The 17,741-nt window shown below is 53.9% G+C and overlaps 1 protein-coding gene and 4 non-coding genes across 6 annotated transcripts; all 5 read left to right on the top strand.

Annotated features, from left to right (window-relative positions):
* Positions 1-4,782: 4,782 nt before the first annotated feature.
* On the top strand, positions 4,783-16,360 carry RPL3 (ribosomal protein L3). 2 transcript variants are annotated; one of them, XM_070599372.1, is made up of 10 exons: positions 4,783-5,116; positions 10,662-10,854; positions 11,593-11,761; positions 12,317-12,452; positions 13,372-13,558; positions 14,178-14,338; positions 14,835-14,936; positions 15,333-15,428; positions 15,880-15,999; positions 16,260-16,360. In XM_070599372.1, the coding sequence occupies exons 2-10, from the start codon at positions 10,815-10,817 to the stop codon at positions 16,302-16,304; spliced, it is 1,056 nt and encodes a 351-aa protein (XP_070455473.1). In that variant the 5' UTR covers positions 4,783-5,116; positions 10,662-10,814; the 3' UTR covers positions 16,305-16,360. The 2 variants fall into 2 exon arrangements, with proteins under 2 accessions (XP_070455473.1, XP_008540021.1); XM_008541799.2 differs by lacking the exon at positions 4,783-5,116 and adding an exon at positions 9,517-9,697.
* Positions 10,152-10,215, top strand: LOC139080395 (small nucleolar RNA SNORD43). Its single transcript, XR_011534880.1, has one exon. It is a non-coding gene; the product is annotated as a small nucleolar RNA SNORD43 (small nucleolar RNA).
* Positions 12,263-12,316, top strand: LOC139080403 (small nucleolar RNA U82P). The gene has a single exon (XR_011534888.1). It is a non-coding gene; the product is annotated as a small nucleolar RNA U82P (small nucleolar RNA).
* Positions 13,623-13,716, top strand: LOC139080400 (small nucleolar RNA U83B). Its single transcript, XR_011534885.1, has one exon. It is a non-coding gene; the product is annotated as a small nucleolar RNA U83B (small nucleolar RNA).
* Positions 15,132-15,225, top strand: LOC139080398 (small nucleolar RNA U83B). The gene has a single exon (XR_011534883.1). It is a non-coding gene; the product is annotated as a small nucleolar RNA U83B (small nucleolar RNA).
* Positions 16,361-17,741: the final 1,381 nt, after the last annotated feature.

Here is a 17,741-nt window from a genome sequence, read left to right as displayed (position 1 = left end):
GCGCAAGTTTTAGCCACTCCTTCGAATTACTCATCCCTGGGTTTCCCCCTTGTATATACGAGAGACACAACTTAATACACTTCTGCTTGTTTTTCTCCTGTTAATCTGCCATTTGTTGTAGAGCCCCAGTGAGAACCTAGAAGAGCAGAAGGAAAAACGATTTTTCCTCCCCCATAATCATCACGGCAATAACAATCATAATCATTCTCTGTGCACCTCAAGTGCCAACGGCTGAGTTAATTGTCTCCTCAATTTGCAACACATTACAATCTCCCGACTGGGTCAAACACCCTCTCTTGTCTTCCTTTCTCTCTTCCCTTCCCCCGACCCTCACTCCCAGGTGCCCCCTCACAACAGTTTCTACAGCACAGGCTGGCGAACAGTGGCTGCATCGGCTTCCTGGGAGAGCAGGAGAGAACACGGAGGCCCCGGCCCTGACCGGTAGGGCCCGGGTCTGTGTGTTTCTACCTCGCTCTCCACCTAGTTCTGGTACCCAGTGCCTCACGTTGTTTACGCAGGTCTCTCTGGACGTGCATGCACCCTTGTAAATTAAGCATGTATGCGTTTGTTTATTTGTGTTTTTAAATAGTATTAGTGGCATTGAGCTATAAATGTTACTGTTTCTTCCCTTTTTTCAACTCAACATTACGGTTTTAAGGCTTATCCTTAAATAGGATAAGTTACAGTACAGTAGGCAATGCCAGTAATCCTTATCTGCATGCATGCAAATAAATCCTGCCCAGTGGAAGGACACCTCCCTCCCAGTGGCAAAGCTGGTTTTAGGTTCATTTGTAAATTCATTTCAACATTTCTTTACTCCATATAAATATGTGGTTCTGTGTCTTCTCTTTTGAACCAGTTGTGGCACCTGCCTGGTTCCCTCATTAATTAATGAGCTAAATAAAATCTTGGACATATGTTCATTTTACATCTGTCCGAGAGTTGTGATCGTTATCTTCTTTTAAAATTTATGCTTTAGGGGCCAGCCTGGTGGTGTAGTGGTTAAGTTTGCATGCTCCATTTTCGTGGCCTGGGGTTCACAGGCTCAGGTCCTGGGCACAGACCTACACACCACTCATCAAGCCACGTTGTGGCAGCATCCCACATACAAAATAGAGGAAGATTGGTACAGATGTTAGCTCAGGGCCAATCTTCTTCAAGCAAAAAGAGGAAGATTGGCAACAGATGTTAACTCAGGGCCAATCTTCCTCAGCAAAAATAAATAAATAAATTAATTAATTAAAATAAAATAAAATTTATGTGTTAACAAAAATAAGTGGAAGTCAGGCCGTGTTCCAGGCAGGGAAAGAAGCAGGTGCAGAAGCCCTGCGGCAAGGAGGGCTGCATGTGATACTGAACCTCTTAATCTCAAGTTGGAGTACCTGATGTGCAGTAAGCCAATCACGGTGACATCCGTGCTTGGAGATGGAGGAAAGTTTATTGGAATTGGCCAAAATGAGAAGGTGGGAGGATAGGTTCTCTCAAGTCCTCCTTAACAGAAGAAGCAGGGGGTTTTATAGAGCTAAGGGGCCTGGCAGGAGGAGCTGTGGAGAAACAAAGGGGAAGTCCATGTTTCTTTCACTCCAGTTAAGCCCCGGGGCAATCTGGCTTCTGCGCATCATTGCAGCTGGGGCCTGGTTACCTGGTGATCCCACCTTCCATAAAGGTATTCTTTTTCTTCTGCAAAACAAGCTCATAAATCCTCATGACCACTGAGTCACCCCCCAGGTTAAGTAAGAAGACAGCAAATTAACAAAATTAACTTCTTTTCATCTGTGTCTGTGTTGGGAAGAAGGTTGAAGGGTAATCATGTTCTTATTGAATATTTACGGTAACCCTCATGTACCCAGCTTCACAGGTAGAATGGGAGAGGTCAGTGTCAGGGCTGCCTGGGGGACCAAGGGATTGCTGGGTCCCAGCTCCCAGGCCGTGTGGGTCTCATGCTATGGGAAGCCGCTGGCGGTTCCTAATCAGTGGAATAACATGGTCTGATTCGCGGTGTAGGATCCACCTGGCTGCTGGGTGGAGAACGGATTTCAGGGGCAGGAACGGGACCGAGAGGATGTCTGGAGGCTGGTGCAGCGATCCAGGCGGGAGGTGACTGTGGCATGGACGCAGGGGGTTGAGGGGTGAGGAGGTGAGCAGTGTCTGCTGAGCAGCAAAGGAATGGAGAAAGCACAGGCTTTGGGCATATTACAATAACCCTGCATTCGTATAGTACTTGAAATGCTTTTGGACCTTAGGTACAGAGCTGAGATACCCGGTGAGGATCTGTATTAGGTTTCTGTGGCTGCTGTAACAGATTACCAAAAGCTTTGTGGCTAGAACAACAGAGATTTACTCTCCCCCAGTTCTGGAGGCCGGAAGTCTGACATCAAGGTGTGGGCAGGGTTGGTTCCTTCTGGAGGCCCGAGGGAGAAACTGTTCATGCCTCCCTCCCAGCTTCTGGTGGCTGCCAGCAACCTTTCACACTCCTTGGCTAATCTGGGTCCCTCTTCACACGGCCTTCCTCTCTGTGTTTCTCCTCCCCTTTGCTTCTCTTATAAAGACACTTGTCTCTGGGTTTAGGGACCATCCTAGTCGGGGATGACCTAATCTCAAGATCCTTAGTTCAAAGAATCCTTTGCAAAGAAGATTTTTCCAAATAAGGCTGCATTCACAGGTTCTAGGTGGACATGCCTTTCGAGGACCACCATTCAACGAACTACGAGATCCATGTTTATTTATTTTTCTCATGTAGTGAACCAATTTCTCCAACGCCATCTGCTAAATAGTCCACGCTCTCCCACTGGTTTGTGATGTCACCTTTTTCATGTACCAAGTTCCCATTTGTCGCCAGCCTTTGTCCGGGCTCTCCATTCTGTTCCAATCATCTGCCTGTTTTTTTCTGCCACTACCACACTGTTTTTACTACTATGATTTTGTAATATGTCTTAATAGTTGGCAGAGCAAGTCTTCACCTTGGCTCTGTTTTTTCAAAAACGCCTTAAATTTTTAAGGACCTTGATTTTCCATATACATCTTAGAGGGACTCTCAGAACAGTTTATGAGTCCCCTCCAGCCAAAATCCCTTGGGATTTTGGTTGGAATCTTAATGACTTTATAGATTAATTTGGAGACAATTGACATTTTTAAGACAGTAGGTCAGGGACTGACCTGGTGGCGTAGTGGTTAAGTTCACTCGCTCCGCTTTGGCGGCCCAGGCTTTGCAGGTTCAGATCCCAGGTGCAGACCTGGCACCGTTCAAGCCACACTGTGGCAGCATCCCACATAAAACAGAGGAACATTGGGACAGGTGTTAGCTCAGTGACAATCTTCCTCAAAAAAAAAAAAAGACAGCAGGTCAGTCCATCCGTAAATTGACTATATCCCTCCATTTATTCAGGTTTTCTTTTTATGTGCTTTAATAGAATACAAAAGTGTTCTCCAAGGAGGCCTCATGTGCTCTGCTGGGTAATCAGAGGGGAAGAGCACTCTACAATTGACACATGACAGATTTTTATACATCCCCTCTCCCTGGAGTCCTAGTATCTACATTTTACAGAAGAGGACACTGGGGCTGAGAAGGGGGAAGAAACCTCCCCAAGGACACACAGCAGTGACAGAGCTGAGATCAGGTCCCCCAGCCAGGCCCCTGGGATGCATGGGGCTTGCATGCTGGGTACCACCCACCCTTGCCCTGAGCCCAGTAAAGGCTTCAGGGGACAGATCTGAGGCCATTCAATCTCTCACTGACAAAGCAAGTCAGGGACATCCCGGAGGCCAGTTCACACTGGATCATTTATTTTAAGATCTGCACAAAAAGAGACGCGGCACAGATATACAGAAGAATGATGAGAACACAGGTCGCCTTGACTTGCCGTGCGAGGGCCTGCTTGGATGAAGACCTGAAGGCCATCTTGCTTGTCCTATGGCTCTGGAACCTGGTGCTAATGGGCACCTTGCTGGTCGCACAGCCACAGCCTCCTTCTCCCTTGCTGGTATCCTTGTCCGCAACCACTAGGCACAGGCTGATGGAGGCTAGCGGGAGCCTGCTCAGGGTGGCTGGGTCAGGTCCAGGGAAACGCTGGCTAAAAGGGACAGAGGTGGCTGGAAGGACAGTGGTGATGGCATCCAGGTCTTTGGAGGCCTCCCGGCACAGCCTGGCCCACTCCAGGGGCTGTAGGCCACTGCCTGGCTTGGCCCGGGCCACCCATCCCATGGCCACCCACAGCTTGTCCAGGCAGCAGACCAGCAGAGACACGGCCACCTGCTGCAGCACAGCTCGCAGCAGCAGTCCCAACACCTTGGTGTTCTCCTGGTGGAAGTCGGCCAGGCCGTAGTAGGCCCACTGGGCCACGGAGAGCAGAGCCAGGCCGGCCTCCCACCGCAGGAGCCGCAGGACGCAGCAGGGGGCCCTATGGATCAGGGTGGCGAGCAGCTGAAGGCCCCAGCTCTGCGCGACGGTCAGCGGCTGCCACAAGGCCCGTTGGAGGGGCAGCAGCACCTCCACGCACAGCTTCCTGGCCAGGATGAGGGTGAGCCCCCCACCCACCTGTAGGCTGCTACAGCACAGGAGGCAGAGGCCCAGCATGCAGACCGAGAGGCAGTGGGAGGCCACACTTGCCAGGGCTGCCTGCAGCCCCAGCAGTGGGGTGTGGAATTTCACCAGACCGGGGCCACACAGGAGCAGGAGCAGGAACAAGAGCTGCCAAGCGCCCCTGGCCAGCAGGCTCCTGCTCTTCGGGGCATCACCCCGGCAGCTGGCGGTGGACGAACTGGGAGTGGGGGCCTTCATGACCCAGAGGCTCTGTGCCCAGGCTCCTGCCCCAGGGGCATGGGGCTGTGCTCATGCCACAAGCTGGTATTAACTGACCCTCTGGCCCAAATGCCCTGTCATCCTGCCCAGGTGGTTATGCAACAATCAATGACAGCACAAAAGATCAGGATGTGAGCTTGTGTCAAAGAGGGGGAATTATTACTTCAACGGACCAGGGAGAAAGCCTCGGAAAGTGAAACTGTGATGTTCTAGCTTGGGTCGCTTGTCTTCATGCCCTTATCCTGTGCTGTGGCTGGCAAGGGGGCTGAACATGTGGGAGCAGAGGACAGTCTCGGCTGACACGAAGCTTCCAGTGTGGTAAGGGAGATGGACATCGAAACACCCTCACGACAAACCGGCCTCTCTCAGCTCCTCTTAGCCTCCCGCTTCCACATCTGCTCCTCCTTGGGTCCTCCCCATCTTCCACCGTGGTGACCGCACCTCGGGTTTTACGTGGCAGCAGAGAATACCTGCCCTTTGGGTATTTGAGCAAAACTTTGGACCCTTTTCTGTTCCTTGGTAAAAGTTCTATTTTGAAATACAGTATTGAGGAAGGACGACTTGTGAATAAAATCAATCCATTTCTTTCCAGACGTTGGATTTTATCTTTGGATTAAACCAACAGTCTCAGATCAGGTAACCCAAACTCCTTGTTTGGGCTTCTTGTAAACAGCTCGCACAGATCAGATCGGTGTGTTGCCAGGAGTTCAGTGGTGTGCATGGAGCGTGCACAGCCATTGCGCGTCCACTGTGCGATGATGTCAGGGCGTCATCGGCTGCATCCTATTTCGGCCCCTTTAGGAGAACCCTGTCTCCCCAGAGAAATTTCTTTCAAGCCTTATTTCAGGCACAGTGGACTCCTTCTGGCCACTGGTTTGTTTTGATCATGTGGGTATTATGAATTGTGTTGCTAATCACATTTATCTTTATTTGGCTGCACAGAGGCTTGGACCGAAATGGGAGGACTATTCTGGCATAAACAGAGTTCTGTAATGTGTGTTTTGGCTATGATCCCTCTCTGACTTCATTTTATTTCCCTTCCCTCACTTCCTTACTTCTTTCTTCTTGAGTTGCATACATCTTGGTATGTAGCCTTAGATGTGTTCTTGAAAGGAAAAAGAATACAGTTAACCCCTGACTGAATCCACACCTACATATATAAATTAGTCATGTTGTTACTGCCATGGAGCTGATTCCGACTCCTAGGGGCCCTGTGGACAGCAGAGCGGAACCCCGCTCAGCCTTTTTGCACCATCTTCTTGCCTTCCAGTGCTTTATCAGGCAACGCTCCACTGCTGTTTGTAGGATTTCCATGGCCAATTTTTTGGAAGTGGATGGCCAAGTCCTTCTTGCTAGTCTGCCTTAGTCTGGAAGCTCCGATGAAACCTGTCCACCGTGAGTGACCCTGCTGCTATTTGAAATCCCAACAGCAGAGCTTTCAGCATCACAGCAACACGCAGCCGCCACAGTATGACCACCGACAGAGGGGTGGTGTGGTTCCCTGCCTGAGAAATGGATCCGGGCCGTGGTAGTGAGAGCGCCGGATCTTAACCACTAGACACCCGGGCTGGCTTATCCTTTCTAAAAGTCACACTCTCTACCCAATATTCTAAGATGGACATCCTCACTCCTGCCCTCCCTGCTTCCTCTCCCCTTAGCCACCTCCAACGACACGTACAAACAGTCTCCTGATCCCTCCATCCTCCATATCTCCTGATTCTGCTCCCTCATGTCCACCTTTAGCGCCCTCTTCCAGGTCACCCACGCTGATGGCTAGCATGGAATAGGGAAAACCTTACCCCCACCTTCTGGCTGGCCTCTCCCAATCCATGGTGTCATTCTTAGGCAGAGCGGGCTCAGCACACATTTGTTGAATAAACGAACAAATGCCTCTTTTGACAGATGGGGAAACTGAGGCCCAAGGCAATATCCCAGTGAGCGATATGCACAAGTGGCATGACTATGCACGTCCCTTGATGGTCTCCTTCCTTGTGCCTGGAAAGAGGGAATTCCTTTTAAGGGGAACAGTTTGTCCAGGACCTCTAGCGACATTGTTTGTTAAGTCTTTCCTAATCCTCATCACAATACTAAATAGTCTTAATTGGTCTGCGATGACGGCCATCTTGTTCCCCTGCGTCTTTCCACAGTCCGGTGCAGCACCTGGCACAGAGCAGGCCTTCCATAAGAATTTCAGGACGTGACTCAGGATCCCAGAGCTTCTTTTCCAGCAAAGGGGTTACTGAACCCCGAGTCTGAGGTCATGAAAACCCAACCTAAAGTCAGTCAGATTTGAGCTCTGTCCTTCATCGTGTGACTTTTGTCAAATTATTTCCTTTTGGCCTAAAACTTAAGTTTTCTCTGTAAGAGGGGGCAATACAGGTCATAGTCCCTTGTCTGCAATTCTGAAATCAAAAAATTTCTTTTTTTTTTTTTAAATCTTTTTATTTTATTTTATTTTTTTTCCTTTTTCTCCCCAAAGCCCCCGGGTACATAGTTGTATATTTTAGTTGTGGGTCCTTCTAGTTGTGGCATGTGGGACGCTGCCTCAGCGTGGTTTGATGAGCAGTGCCATGTCCGCGTCCAGGACTCGAACCAACGAAACACTGGGCCGCCTGCAGTGGAGCACGTGAACTTAACCACTCAGCCATGGGGCCAGCTAAAAAACTTCTTAAGTGATTTGATGACAAAAACCAAAATGACCTGAATTTTTTAGGCAGCTAAGGCAGCCTTGAACTGATGTGAGGCTATTTATATTTATCCCACTCCATGTGAATATTCATGTTTCTTTACAGAATTAATTAATGTGTTTCAATAAAGGGTTTTGGGAGGATTACATAATGTACAGTATGTGCACCATATTGCACGATATTATCTAAAACCTGAAAAATGCTGAATTTGGAAACACATCTGGCCCCAAACGTTTCCAACACGGGCCTGAGGACCTATCACTGCTGCCCCTGAGGAATCGTGTGAGGATTAAACGGGAGATGCTGTGAGCAATGCCAGGCCCAGAATCAAAGAGCAGGAGGGGGTGGGATGGAGGTGGAGGGTGAGATATGGGACAGAACGTGTGCGCTCACTTGCCTGCAGCGAAGAGGCTGGTACCCAGTCAGGGCAGGGCCTTGGGTGCCAGCCACAGGAGTTAATGCTTAATCCTGAGGAAGCGACAGGGGGCCGGGGAGGGGGGAGGGGAGGGAAGTAACAAGATGAGATTATTTTCTTAGAAAGATTTGGAGGGGCAAGCCTGGAGGCAGGGAGAGCACTTAGGAGCCTCCTGGGTCACTGGGAGTCCAGGCAGAGATCAGCAAGGGCCCTTCATGCAGAAGGTCTGGGAGGCAGGGAGAACCAGGCTCTGTGAGGCTGGGCAGCTGGACCCACGCCCCTGTTACCGTGCAAAGGGCTTGATCTGCTTGGCCAAGACAAAAGCCAGTCTGTCAAGAGGCAAGATGGGGGCAGAGAATGGGGCCAGCCCTGTGGCCACGTGCTCTGCTTCTGCAGCTGAGGGTTTCACTGGTTCGGATCCCGGGCATGGACCCAGCACTGCTCACCAGGCTGTGCTGAGGTGGCGTCCCACATGCCACAACTAGAAGGACCTGCAACTAGAATATATAGCTATGTACTGAGGGGCTTTGGGGAGAAGAAGAAGAAGAAGAAAAAAAAAAAGACTGGCAACAGATGTTAGCTCTGGTGCCAATCTTTAAAGAAAAAAAAAGATGGCGGCAGACAAAGGGCATTCTATTAAGTGATGAGCTAGCTGATCAGAAGACGGTGGACCAGCGTCCTAAAAAACCACGTTAAATGGGTACAGAATCTTGAAGCAGTCATATACAGCTAGCGGGCTACAGAGGAGGGGGTCAGGAATGTTGATCCCTGGCTTGCACACTGGGAGTCACCACACCAGACCTTTCAGCTGCCCTGGATGATGGATACCAGTACAGAATCTCTGTCCAGGGGTCATTACATTCTTAAGGAACTCAAAAGAACAAAGTTGTCATCTTATTGCAGCTGGGCTGTGCACATCAAGCAGGGGCCATAAAATCTACAGAGCATGTGTATCTCCTGGAGGGTGCATAGCCAGCTGGGTTAATCAGAGGTCACTCAAAGTTACAATATGGCTTCCTCTCTATAATATGGCTTCCTCTCTATAATATGGCTTCCCTTATGTCAACCTCGTGTTGAGCTGCTATCACCCCAGGTTCAAAGACGCTCAGGACCAAGCGCGAGCCACCAGGGCCACAGCAGCTGGATACCGGGAGGAATGGCCGGGATGGAGCTTGAGGGACGGTCCCGAAATCAAGATGCGTTACACGCAAGTTGGCGTCTGGAAGCACCTCTTGGTTGGGAGCCAGGAAACCAGAGCTTCAGTCTTTTCTCTCCAATTTACAGCAGGTGGGAGCGGCGCAACTCTTTCCAATTCAACGTGCCTGCAAAATGGCAATAACGCTCATCCACTGTGGGGGATGAAAATGGGACACCACGTGTGAAAGCCCACAACAGGGTTATTCAATCCCAGAGGGGACTGCATTTCAAATGAAGAGAAGCGACGCAGCCAGCTTCCTTAAGCGCAACGGCGTGTTTCATTCAATTTGGCCGCTGCCCAGCGCCGTGGGTTTCTTGCATTCTAATTCTCTGCCTGCATTTCGTGGCTCTTCACTAAGTTTGAACCCAGCTGCTCGCCGTAGAGTCTCTCCTTCCCGCCTCCGGAGCTGACGCCCGGCTGGGAACTAGCGCTAGGCGGGGACGGGCGTGCGTGGAAGGGGCGCCATGTCCCCGCCCCCCGACCCGACGTCCGCCGCGGGCGCGCGCTCGCACGCCGGAAGGGGCGGAGCCAGGCTGGGCTTTATATATCAGGGGCCGTGAGTCAGCCGACCTCTACCGGGGGATTGTGACAGGAGGATGGTACGTGTGGATATGGCGGCTTCCGCCTTGTCTCCAGTGGCGGCACGGCTGAATCGGTGGTGCATCGCCGCCATCTCGGCTCGCCGGGCGCTGGGGGCCTGCTCTAGGAGCACGGGGGCCTCTGCGGCATCCGCAGTCAGGCCTATTTTCTGGAAACGCTGGAGGCGTGTGGTTGGCCTTGAGCTTGCCGGTCGGCCCAGCGAGAGGCCTTGGGGCGGGAGCTGAGCGGGCGGGCCGGGTCCCGATAGTGTTTACGCCTTGGGTTGTTTCTGAGTCCGTGAGCACCTGGGCCGGGAGGACCTGGCGCGGGGGCCCTGGCGGTGCTGTTGCCGAACCGGGAGGTGCGGATGTCAGAGCAGCAGGCGGGTGGGGGCCTCGGGCCGGTTGGTCGGGCCTCGTTAAGAAAAGACAGAGACGGTTGGTGCAGCTCCTCGGGCCTGTAGAGTTCCGCAGCCGCAGGTGATGAGCTTATTGACGGGCGGACAGAGACTCTGTGCTGATTGTCACGTTCTGATGTGGCTGTCGCGCTCCGGGGGCCTGCGCGCCTCATCTGAGCTCCGCTCGGAGCGGGAGGCGCCTATAGTACCTTCATCGTTACCCAGCCGTGGTCCAGAGGCGCTTTTGTGGTCATTGTCCCTATCTTGCTTTCCTAAAGGCACCTGCTGAGCAAATTTTGGTGCCAGCACCTGGTGTGCCCTCGTGTTTAGAGGAAAAAACCGATGGCTCGTTTTCCTAAATTATGAAGTGCAGATTTGAGCTCAAGGTTCAGGTGAAACTCAGTTGGGTGCTGCTTTCTGGGCGTGTGATCCTGCAAAAAGTGCACCGAATCCAGGCTGAAAGCCTGTGACCTGGGTTGCTGGGTCTCGGTTCAGCATCACCGGAGTCCGTTTAGTACCCAGGCAGCTGGGATTCAAGTGAGAGCTGCTGAAACGTTTGGGTGCTGACGGTGGCCCTTTTCTCCTAGTCTCACAGGAAGTTCTCCGCCCCCAGGCACGGGTCCCTGGGCTTCTTGCCTCGGAAACGCAGCAGCCGGCACCGCGGCAAGGTGAAGAGTTTCCCCAAGGATGACGCTTCGAAGCCGGTGCACCTCACGGCCTTCCTTGGCTACAAGGCCGGCATGACCCACATCGTGCGTGAGGTCGATAGGCCCGGATCCAGTACGTAGGAGCTGCATTCTCCAACCTGGAGGCGCGGGGTCGGAGTGGAGGGTGGGACTGGCTAGGTGGGGCAAAGCTGTCAGAAGAGGACAGACTCCTAAGAGATGAACAGAAGCTTTGACGGGGGTGGAAATAATAATATATTTTAGGACTAACTAATATTCCTGAGGTTCAGATGCCTGGCACTGCTTGCCTTAGGCAGAGGCCTGTGATGAAGTCAGAGCACGATGTAAGTTTGTCGAGAGCCACAGCAGAGAAGTATGCTGACTTGGGCTCACCCTCTGAGACTCAGATAGAAACTATTGACATGTTGCTGGCAGCACTGAGCTGCCAGCCTCACCTAAAAACTCGAGGTATTGAAGCACAGTCGATCACGGGAGGTACTGTTATCACCGCACTGTACTTCGTTAGTACTCAGATCGTCTGGGTAATAAGAAATTTGTTTGCATGTGGAGATTTCTCTGATAGAACTGAAGCCAGACTTACTTGGCTGATGAGGGTCCAGATATTTTTGATTGCGTTAGAGCTGTAAGTGCGTGCACACTGAGAACGATGCAGTAAGGACGGTCCTTGGGGCCAGCTTGCTGATAAATGGGCTTCTGCAGACTTACCTGTTACCTGAAGCGCGTTGCCTTGCTGGCCTCAAAGGGCACTTCACCTTTTTGTACAAAACGTCGTAACCCCTTATTGGGGTCTCTAGTCAGCCCGCTGAGGTCTGAGTCCCTGCTTGCTTTGCAGAGGTGAACAAGAAGGAAGTTGTGGAGGCTGTGACCATTGTGGAGACGCCGCCCATGGTGGTTGTGGGCATTGTGGGCTACGTGGAAACCCCTCGGGGCCTCCGTACCTTCAAGACCATCTTTGCTGAGCACATCAGTGATGAGTGCAAAAGGCGCTTCTACAAGAACTGGTAAGGGTGTGGGAGGCGTGCATGCCCTGCAGGGTTAGGGGCTGGAGAGAAGGACGGGCTGTGCAGGGCTTCCTCACTGTAGCAGGGAGGGGCTGTGCTACTGGCAGACTTAGGTGCCTCTTGAGCAGCCACTGGTGTATGGAGTTGGGAGCAGCACCTTGAGGCCTTCCCTCGGTGTGCAGTGTAGTGGGTGTTGTCTGAGGACTCAGTGCTCCATTCTCTTGGCTGCTGGGAAGTGTCGAGTCCTCAGAAGCTGAGAGCAGTGTAATTCCCAGTCCTCCCCAGGTGTGTGGTCTGGTTAATGGTTAAACTGGAGCGAGAATTAGTGTGTATCTGAATGTTGGTGACTTGCATTAATCTTGTGGACCTCTGCTAGCTCCGCTCGGCTCTGCCCGATGAGCTTCATCTAGGCTCCGCTTGCCGGTGGAAAAGGCTCCTTAGAAGCCGGCAATGAGCCCCATCCCCATTTGGTGCCAGCGTGCCTTCCGCTCGCCCCTTGGAGGGGTGATGAAGGCCTGCACCCGGCCCCTCCCCAACTCTGCTCTGCTCCTGAAGGCATAAGTCTAAGAAGAAGGCCTTCACCAAATACTGCAAGAAGTGGCAGGATGAGGACGGCAGGAAGCAGCTGGAGAAGGATTTCAGCAGCATGAAGAAGTACTGCCAGGTCATCCGTGTCATCGCCCACACCCAGGTGAGCGCCCGCCCGTGCCTTCCCGTCAACACAGGTGACTGCCTACATGGTCACGTGTGGCTTTGGCTATCAAGTGCTACCTTTTGGGGGTGTCTCGCTTATCTTCTGAGTTGATTCTGAGTTCAAACTGATTTTGTGTCAAGCCTCAGGATTGTAGGGAATGGGAAGACGGGGTCAGGTTCCTGGAACTTATTTCCTAGTTGGAGGAGGTGGGCCAGCGAACAGCCCGGGGGTGGTTAGAAGTTACACAGCCACACGGTCCAGCCACTGCCCTGCCCTTTAGGCCTGCCTTCCTGGGCCAGGTTAGGGACAGTGGGGACAGTGGCTTGAGAATCCATCCAGTGCCTCCACGTTGGCGGGTTGGTTTTTCTGTTGCCAGCAGAGGGCACTGTGTCCCGTTGGCTCTTAATTAGGAAAACTGTGCCCTGTTTTAGAAAAACTGGTGGCTCGTGATTAACGTCAAGTGCCTGACAACAGTCAGTAGGAAGCACTGGGCCACGCGTAGCGAGACACTTTGTTAGATTAATTTTCTTTTCTAACCTTTGCCGCTTTGCTCGGCTGTGGTGCTGCCCTGCTCCCAAATGTAAGTGGCTTGTAGATAGTTACAGAGCAAGGTCGATGGCCGACGGGGGGGCGGCTAGGGCAGTGCCCAGGGGAAGTGGCCGAGAGGACAGTGATGAGCACTGGGCAAGTTGGGCAGGATTTAGTTAAGCTGGCTTGTCTTGATGTGGGCCCTGTGGGTCTGTTAAGGATCAGCTCATCCCAATGGTGATTCAGACATCAGAATTGGAAGGTGAATTGTACCTAGAGGAAGGACGTTGATTTTGCCGGTAGGGAAATGCATTTCCCTGACAGGCCCCAGTGTGCGTCCTCCACCGTGGGAGGAGAGCTGGAGCTAAGCTGCCCCCATCCCCCCCAGATGCGCCTGCTCCCTCTGCGCCAGAAGAAGGCGCATCTCATGGAGATCCAGGTGAACGGAGGCACGGTGGCCGAGAAACTGGACTGGGCCCGCGAGAGGCTGGAGCAGCAGGTCCCTGTGAACCAGGTGTTTGGGCAGGACGAGATGATTGATGTCATTGGCGTGACCAAGGGCAAAGGATACAAAGGTGAGCTTTGCGGTGGCCCGGGTCGCTGTGGCTAACCTCTGGGAGAGAAGAAGGTCTCAGGCTGGCTGTTCGATGAGGAGGCTCTGGAATGAGCGCTGGGCACAGCGCCCGAGTCAGACTGCGGAAGCATTCCTAGCTGCCTTCCTTCTGAGAGCAGTTCTGGGGTCCAGTGCCTGGCGTAAGGTGGGGACTGGGGATGCCACACATTGGAACCCTTACTGCTTGCACGCAGCCCATTGTAAAATAAATGTCAAGGGGAACCTGGAGATTTGGCCGGCCCCTGCCGGTGCGAGCTGCGTGAAGGCCTTAAAGTGCACACGTTCCTCTTTGGTTCAGGGCTAAGTCTGTGGCCCATTCTTGTTCCCAGGGTTCTAACTCGAGGTTTGTGTCTGGGCAGGTATTCAACTTGAGTGGAAGTATAAGAGGGGTGGGGAAGGACATGGGGGTTTGAGAGTGACGTGCAGATTCAACCCACCTTTCCCTCAAACGTAGCTGGTCGTTGGGTGTTGGCTGTTCTGTGTATAAGCAGCAGAAATGAACACACTTGAGTCGGGCCTTCACAGCAGGAAGCGGCCTGTGGCGTGAGTGCCAGACACCCAGTAACAGCGTGTTGTTCCAGGGGTCACCAGCCGCTGGCACACCAAGAAGCTGCCCCGCAAGACCCACCGAGGGCTGCGCAAGGTTGCCTGCATTGGGGCCTGGCATCCCGCCCGAGTGGCCTTCTCCGTGGCGCGGGCCGGGCAGAAGGGCTACCATCACCGCACGGAGATCAACAAGAAGGTGAGCTGCCCAGGGCTGTGTCTGGGGGCTTCAGCCTGGGAGGAGACAGACAGTCCCTGTCCCCGCCGCTCCAGCTGGTGGCGGAGCTTTTGGGCGTCACACGGACTTAGTTGCTCATGTCTGATGGGCACAGTTCTGGTCTGTGGGTTATGATTTGTAAGGTGCCATCCTCGAGGGTGGTTCTGGTGCAGTGGACTCTTGGCGTGTGACTGGGGGTGACATGAGGTTTCGTCTCACGTGGGTAGCAGTATCTTTAGTTTAGGCCCAGCCAGCTTTCCTTTGCTCTGAGACTGAATCGCCCTATCACTAGGACTGAGGTCCCAGTCGTAGCTGTCTTCCCAGAGTCTTGCAGGCTAGCCCACTGCCAAGAGGGGGCGTTAACTTTTCCTAATGATGTCCCTCCAGCTCACTCTGTCTGGGGACACCTGAGGCTCCTGGCCTGCGCCCTGTCCTGCTTCCTCCTTCCTGAGTATTTACAGTCCTTTCTTTGGTTCAGATCTACAAGATTGGCCAGGGCTACCTCATCAAGGACGGCAAGCTGATCAAGAACAATGCCTCCACTGATTACGACCTGTCTGACAAGAGCATCAACCCTCTGGTGAGTAATGGCAGCTGTCTTCTCAGCTTCTGATGCCTGCGTCTGGCTGGGGGTTCCCCCTCATTCTTTGTGACTCTGCCCTAGGCCCCACTGATGGGGCAGGGAGCCTGGTGCTTTTGGGGCCTGGCTGATTCACAGGGCTTGTAAGCGGCGGGTCTTCAGTCCACTCGCTGGTAAAAGGGGGCTCTCGGGCCAGCTGTTCAGTGATGAGACTCTGGAATGAGCGCTGGGCACAGCGCCCGAGTCAGACTGCGGAAGCATTCCTAGCTGCCTTCCTTCTGAGAACAGCCTGTGTGTTGGGGCTGGGGACCACCTGAACCAAAAGGTCAAATGTGTCTGACTTGTTGCCAGCTCTATCCTGATCTGTGCTGACCTGATGGCCTTGCCTTTTCCCAGGGTGGCTTTGTCCACTACGGTGAAGTGACCAACGACTTTGTCATGCTGAAAGGCTGTGTGGTGGGAACCAAGAAGCGAGTGCTGACCCTTCGCAAGGTGAGGCTGGGGCCCTTCCTGCTGGTGGAGGGTGGCCGCGCCCCAGGACCCTGCAGACAGGAGCTGCTCCCTCCTGTGGAGGACAGGAGAGAAGTTCAGCAGCTGGGGGGCAGGGAGCCGCACGCAGGGCTGAGCTTTGTCAGGGAGAAAGGGGGAGTTCAAAGGAAAAGGAGGGCTTGCCACTCCCTTAGCACCGGCTTTGAAGTCCTGTGAGGAGGAAGTTCCCAGGCTGGCTGGGCCCAGCTGTTTGCTTCAGTTTTTGCGTGTATCCTCATCCGCCTGGCCGCAGAGGGGAGCTCCTTGGGCAGACCCCGTGAGACAGCGGAGGTGTGGGGGAGGGGGCGGCACTGCTGGCTCCAGGGCTGCCAGTGCAGGTCTCACAGGAGGGGCCTGTGAACGAGGAAGATGTGGAGAAAGGCCTGGCCTTTAATCACCTTCTCCTGGCCCACAGTCCCTGCTGGTGCAGACGAAGCGGCGGGCCCTGGAGAAGGTTGACCTCAAGTTCATCGACACCACCTCCAAGTTTGGCCATGGCCGCTTCCAGACTGTGGAGGAGAAGAAAGCATTCATGGTGAGCGCCTCTGCCTTGCTGCTTGTGGGGTGGGGTGGCTCCCAGCTGCTGTCACATGTCAGCCTGCCAACTGCCCCTCTGCTGCTGGTTCAGGAGGAGGCAGCAGGGCTGGCTCTTGGGGTCCCCAGAAGGGCCGCCTTGTGCCTGGGCTCGGGCTGGGGCTCCTGGCCCAGGCCCTCTGATCCACTAAGGTGAGGTTGTTCTTAGGTCCTGCTGCCGTCCTCTGCGTCTAGCCTTACTTGCTGCACCTCTCTCCACAGGGACCACTTAAGAAAGACCGAATTGCAAAGGAGGAAGGAGCTTGATGCCAGCAGCAGATCGTGCAGCTGGTGGGGTCCCAATAAAGAGTATTTTCCAGTGACGTCTGCCTCACTTTATCTTTCAGTCCCTGCTGCTTCCACAGGGACCTTGTGCTCCCCGGGGCATGCTGCCCTCAGCCTTTGGGTACCCTGGGCTGCTTTTTGCCTGGCCACTCGCCTCGCCCCTCTCCCTGGAACAGACTAGGTATAGGGGGAGGTAAGCGCCGAGCCTGGGGTGGCGAGTTTGGGCAAAGTGTTTGTCACCTGGGCGAGGCGGCTGGGGCTCTGCTGAAGTTGTGTTTGCAAGCTTGGGTGGTAGCGCTGTGGAGATGGAAGGAGACACGAGGCCTTGCTGTTCCCTGGTGCCTTTGGCATTCCCGGTGGGCATGGCAGGGCACACCCTGGGTCTCAAGTGTACAAATGCTCATGCACATAGGAGCAGGTTCCAGTTCGGGCTTGTCGAGGTTCTTTCGTAACCTGCAGCCAAGTTCAGGTGGGGAGAGGGGGCTGTCATGCAGAAGGCCTGAGCAACACCTGGTGCTAGGACAACACGCTGAAGTGTTTACTTTGAGGAGGGCCCTGGTTGGTTTAGTTTACCCACCCAGTGTCATGCAGCCGAGAACCCGGCCTGCAGAGAGAAAGTTACTTGTCCCAGCTCACCCAGCTGGTGAAGTCACTGGGGCCTGGGTCTGCCCCCATGCCCCTGCAGGAGGTGCCCACCCCATGCTGTGTTGACCAGCGTATGGAGCACCTGTGTGGCTTCCAGGATGCTGGTGAGTGGCTCGGCTGCCTTCTGACCTGCCCTTCAGCCCAATGACTTGGCTCCCTTGTGGTCCCTGGCCATCCAGGTGTGCAAGATGCCCTTGCTGGGACCTTGCCGACCCCCCGTTTATCTCATTCTTGGCCAGGGCTGCTCCCCACGTAAGGTCTGGCTGTATGGCATGTTTCCTCAGCTCCACTGAGCTGAGGGCAGAGACCACAGCTGGAGCCCCTTGGACTGCACCCTGCCCGGCGGTCTGGCAGCTGGCAGGGCCTCCACCAGTGGCATGGACTCAGAAAGGTGGTGATAGAAGTGGACTTGGGTCCCATGTATGTGGCACTGTTAAGGAAAGTTCCTGGTCCAAGTCTCTCTGCTTCTCCCCAAGCATGGCCCCCCACCAGTGGGCTGAGGCCCCATGTCCAAGGTTGGGGCCCAGAGGAGGTTGCTGGAGTTGCGCGTGGGCCTGAGGCAGAGGCAGGGCGAGGTCTGCAGTGCGCTGAGCAGGAGACAGCCTGGGACCTACCCCTGTCTGCCCAGCATTTCTGGAGCCCTGAGCTCTACGGGGTGCAGTGGGCCTCTGTCCACTGCTGGGCTAATGCATAGGCTCCGCACCACCCCGCAGTGCCTCCCGCTGGCACCTGGGATCCAGCCCCGAGGGGCTGCAGCTGCACTTCTGGCTGGAG

The sequence above is a fragment of the Equus przewalskii genome, chromosome 29 (assembly GCF_037783145.1).
Source record: "Equus przewalskii isolate Varuska chromosome 29, EquPr2, whole genome shotgun sequence".
Taxonomy (NCBI): Eukaryota; Metazoa; Chordata; class Mammalia; order Perissodactyla; family Equidae; genus Equus; species Equus przewalskii.
This window is presented reverse-complemented; position numbering and strand designations above follow the sequence as displayed.